General features: G+C 62.5%; 1 protein-coding gene across 1 annotated transcript in view; it reads right to left on the bottom strand.

The window, feature by feature from the left end:
* The window catches only part of EMIHUDRAFT_459409 (hypothetical protein), a 2,871-nt gene extending 1,660 nt beyond the window's left edge, over positions 1–1,211 (bottom strand). The window contains exons 1-3 of the mRNA XM_005767395.1: positions 735–1,211; positions 385–563; positions 38–106 (exon numbers count right to left, since the gene is read on the bottom strand). Coding sequence (XP_005767452.1) covers positions 38–106; positions 385–563; positions 735–1,197 — 711 coding nt within the window. The 5' untranslated portion in view covers positions 1,198–1,211. The remainder of the gene's footprint in view (positions 1–37; positions 107–384; positions 564–734) is intronic.
* Positions 1,212–3,296: the final 2,085 nt, after the last annotated feature.

The following is a 3,296-nucleotide window of genomic DNA, read 5'->3' as shown; positions in this document are numbered from 1 at the left end:
GGGTGAGGGTGAGGGGCGAGGGTGAGGGGTGAGGAACCTGGTAGCTGACGAAGAGGCAGTTGAATGCGACGACGAACGCCGCGACCGACGTGACGAAGACGAGCTCCTTGAGGTGAGGGAAGGGGAGGTCAGCTTCTCCACACACACGAGGGCGGTGGGGCAAGGGCCCGGAAACTCCCTCGCGACTTCACGTCTACGAGACGGGAGCCGCGAGAGACAGGAGTTGCTTGGGCAGCGCGCGTCGCGGCTCATGCAGTGAGGCTGTGTGTGATGCAAATCCGAGTGAGAGAGTTGATACACTGCCGTGAATACAGGGGGGGGGGGGGGTCTTCAATGGTTGTGACGAGATTGCCCGAGATTGCCCGAGATTGCCCGAGATCCGACGAGCTCCTTGTACAGCGCGCGGTTAATGCCGCTGGAGGGGATGGAGAGCATGTTGCGCAGGAAGCGCTCACTCGAGCGGTGCCGCACCCAGTCGTCGTGCATGAATATGGTGCGCCGGTCCTTGCGCTGCGTCTCTGCGTAGTCCTCGGGCTGCTCCCAGAATGGGACCCGCTCCTCGCCTGGTCACAGCGCGCGAGGTGCGAAGACACAAGCTGAAGAAGGTGGAGTATGGAGACGCGACTCGGGCTACGAGAGGAGACAGCTAGGAGAGGGGAGAGGCAGGGAGACTGCAGCGAGGAGAGAGCAAGGAGAGAGGCAGAACCAGTGCGAGGAGAGAGAGGCGGCTGCTCCTGCGATGGAGCCGACGTTGTCGATGTCCTCACTCGGGATAGCCCGCTGCTCCGCCGCCTTGAACGACTGCGCAACCACCTGCCACAGCCGCCGCGCACTCGCCTCGTCGCCGCCCATCCGGTTCGACACGGCCGAAGGGTTCGGGACGGCTGAAGGGTCCGGCGCCACGGCCGCTTGAGGCGGGATCGGCGCAAAGTTTCCGCCGCGAGGCGCGGCAACCTGCGACGGCAGCGGCATGGGCGCCGCGGGGGCCGCCGAGTCGCGCGTCGCGCCCTCCGTCTGGGCCCGCAGAGCCTCGACTGTCGAGGGGTCGGGAGTCGGCGTTGCTAGGGCTGCAGACTGCGGGGGGCCGTAGTCGGCGCCATTTCCCATCGTCGGCGTTGATGAGCGGAGAAGACGCGTTCGCCGCACCGGACGTGGAGAGAGCGCGGCAGACGCAGCAGCCAGCCAAACCAGGACCATGGTGATCACGCCAGCAGTTATCTCGATTTTTGTCTCAAGCCCGCGCTTTTTTTTACCCGTGTAGGCAGGGTGGAAGAAATAAAAGAGCCTGGCTGTTCTTCACCTTACTACCTACCTACCTACTAAGAAATGTAATTCGGATTTGTGAAACGTTATTCTCGACTTTTTTCGCGAGCCACAGGCGCTCGCCTCCGGACAGCGTGCCGAGCGCCTGCTACAGGTTTGCCTGCAGCCCAGCCGCACTCGCTGCGGCGGCAGCTACAGTGGGTTGCGGGCATTAAGAAAACGTACCATTAAGAAACCACGCCGAGCGATTTCCGCAAAAATCTAAGAAACCACGGCGCGCCGCAGGCGCGGCCCCGAGAAAAGGCCAGACACGAGTGTGAACGGGAGGCCCAGCTCAAAATTTCTCTTCGCCTGCGGCGCGCGCACTTGTCACTTTCCAAGTCTGCGGTGTTCTGAGTGGATGGAGTGAATGGAGGCGTGTGTGCGTCTTCCCGTCATCCAGACAGAGAGCCGACTCGGCGGCAGACTCTGGCATCGCCCTCGCGGACCGCAGCTTACCTCTTACCTAAAAATCCTTCGGGCCGGCGCTCTGGCTTGAGTGCCCCGGCGGCCGGAGCTAAGAAACCACGGCGTGGGGTGGATGAGGGCTGTCGAAAGGCTTAGAAACGGCGGCGTGCCGCGCAATCCTGTTTTCTTAATGCCCGCAACCCACTGTAGTTCTCGAGGTTCTCGAGGTGGATATCCTTTGGCCGCGTTGGGTAGCGAGGATTGGTGTGACGCGATCCACGCAGGCGTGTTTTCTGGCGGCCGACCGTCAGTGCACGTAGAGAGTCGGCGCCATCGCTCTTGCCGCGCCGCGCGTAGTGCGCGTCGCGCGGTACCGCACTATTAGCCGCACTATTAGGGCACTATTAGGCTATAATAGTGTCCTAATAGCGCCCTAATAGTCGCTATTAGCCCTTCTCATAGTGGTTGCGACGGTGTATCATTCACTTTATGCCACCGTTGCATATCCGGTGTATCATTCACTTTATGCCACCGTTGCATATCCGACTGCACCCTACCCGCCCTGCCGCTGCTGCATGCAGTGCTCATAAACGGGAGCGATGGTGTCACCGCGCTCGCACACCAGGACTGAGAGTTAGCTTGCGACGAAGCCCTGCGGCGCCCATCTGCCGACTCGTATTGGCCGCCTCCACACACGGCACGACCTGTTCTCCCCCCCTTCGCACGCGACCTGGGGACACAGAGGCACGGGCACTCGCCAGCTACCACCGCACCCACTCCCTCGCGCACTAGGACTGCATCGAGCCGTTTCTGCGGGCGGTCGCACCGACGCTGCAAATTCAGGAGGTGCCCTTCGACGCGCCCCTCAGCCTTCCCGAGTACAGCGTCCACCTAAAGCAGCGGGGGTGCTGCTCCGAGGCACCCCCGATGCCGCTACTTCTCCCCTACTTTGTGGACCGCGCTCTCGGGAGCGATCTACGGCCGAGGCACACGCTGCTGATTCGGCGCAACCCCGACCGGCCGAAGCGGGCTTTTGTCCCCGTGAGCTACGACCGCCTCGCCGCATCCTTGGGGACTGGCGCCGGCGGAGCCCTACGAGTCTACTACGGCAACGAGCGGTGCCGCGGTGCCATAGATAGCGCTGCTCGGCGGTCGGAGAAGGGGGACGCACTGTTCCGCTAGAGGCAGCTGACAGAGTATCGGGTTTCGCCGTGTGCGACGCACCTCCAGTCTCCCCCGAAAGGGGGGCCTCCCTACGATGTGTGTGTCAGTTTGCGACTTATCTGCGTCACAGGTTGCTCGACACGATGCGCCTCTTCCGCGACGCGGAGAGCGTGGTCGGCTACCATGGAGCGGGCTTTGTCAACACCGCTTTCTCACGCTACGCGTGCGTGCACGAGCTCTCCACCCTAGATGCTGAAGCCACACTCTTCGCCTAGCGGCCTCGTGCAGCGAATGCGCTGAACCGTTGGGCCACGGCACCGGCACAGCATACACACACTGCCGCGTTCAAGGCCTCGGAAGAGTGTAAGGCACACCCTCTCCTCCATCTCATCCGTGTAGGCTCTCCACCTTCAACACACTAT

Source organism: Emiliania huxleyi, assembly GCF_000372725.1.
Source record: "Emiliania huxleyi CCMP1516 unplaced genomic scaffold EMIHUscaffold_497, whole genome shotgun sequence".
NCBI classification, from domain to species: Eukaryota; Haptophyta; order Isochrysidales; family Noelaerhabdaceae; genus Emiliania; species Emiliania huxleyi.
Note: the sequence above shows the minus strand (reverse complement) of the source record. Positions and strands in the feature narration are given on the sequence as shown.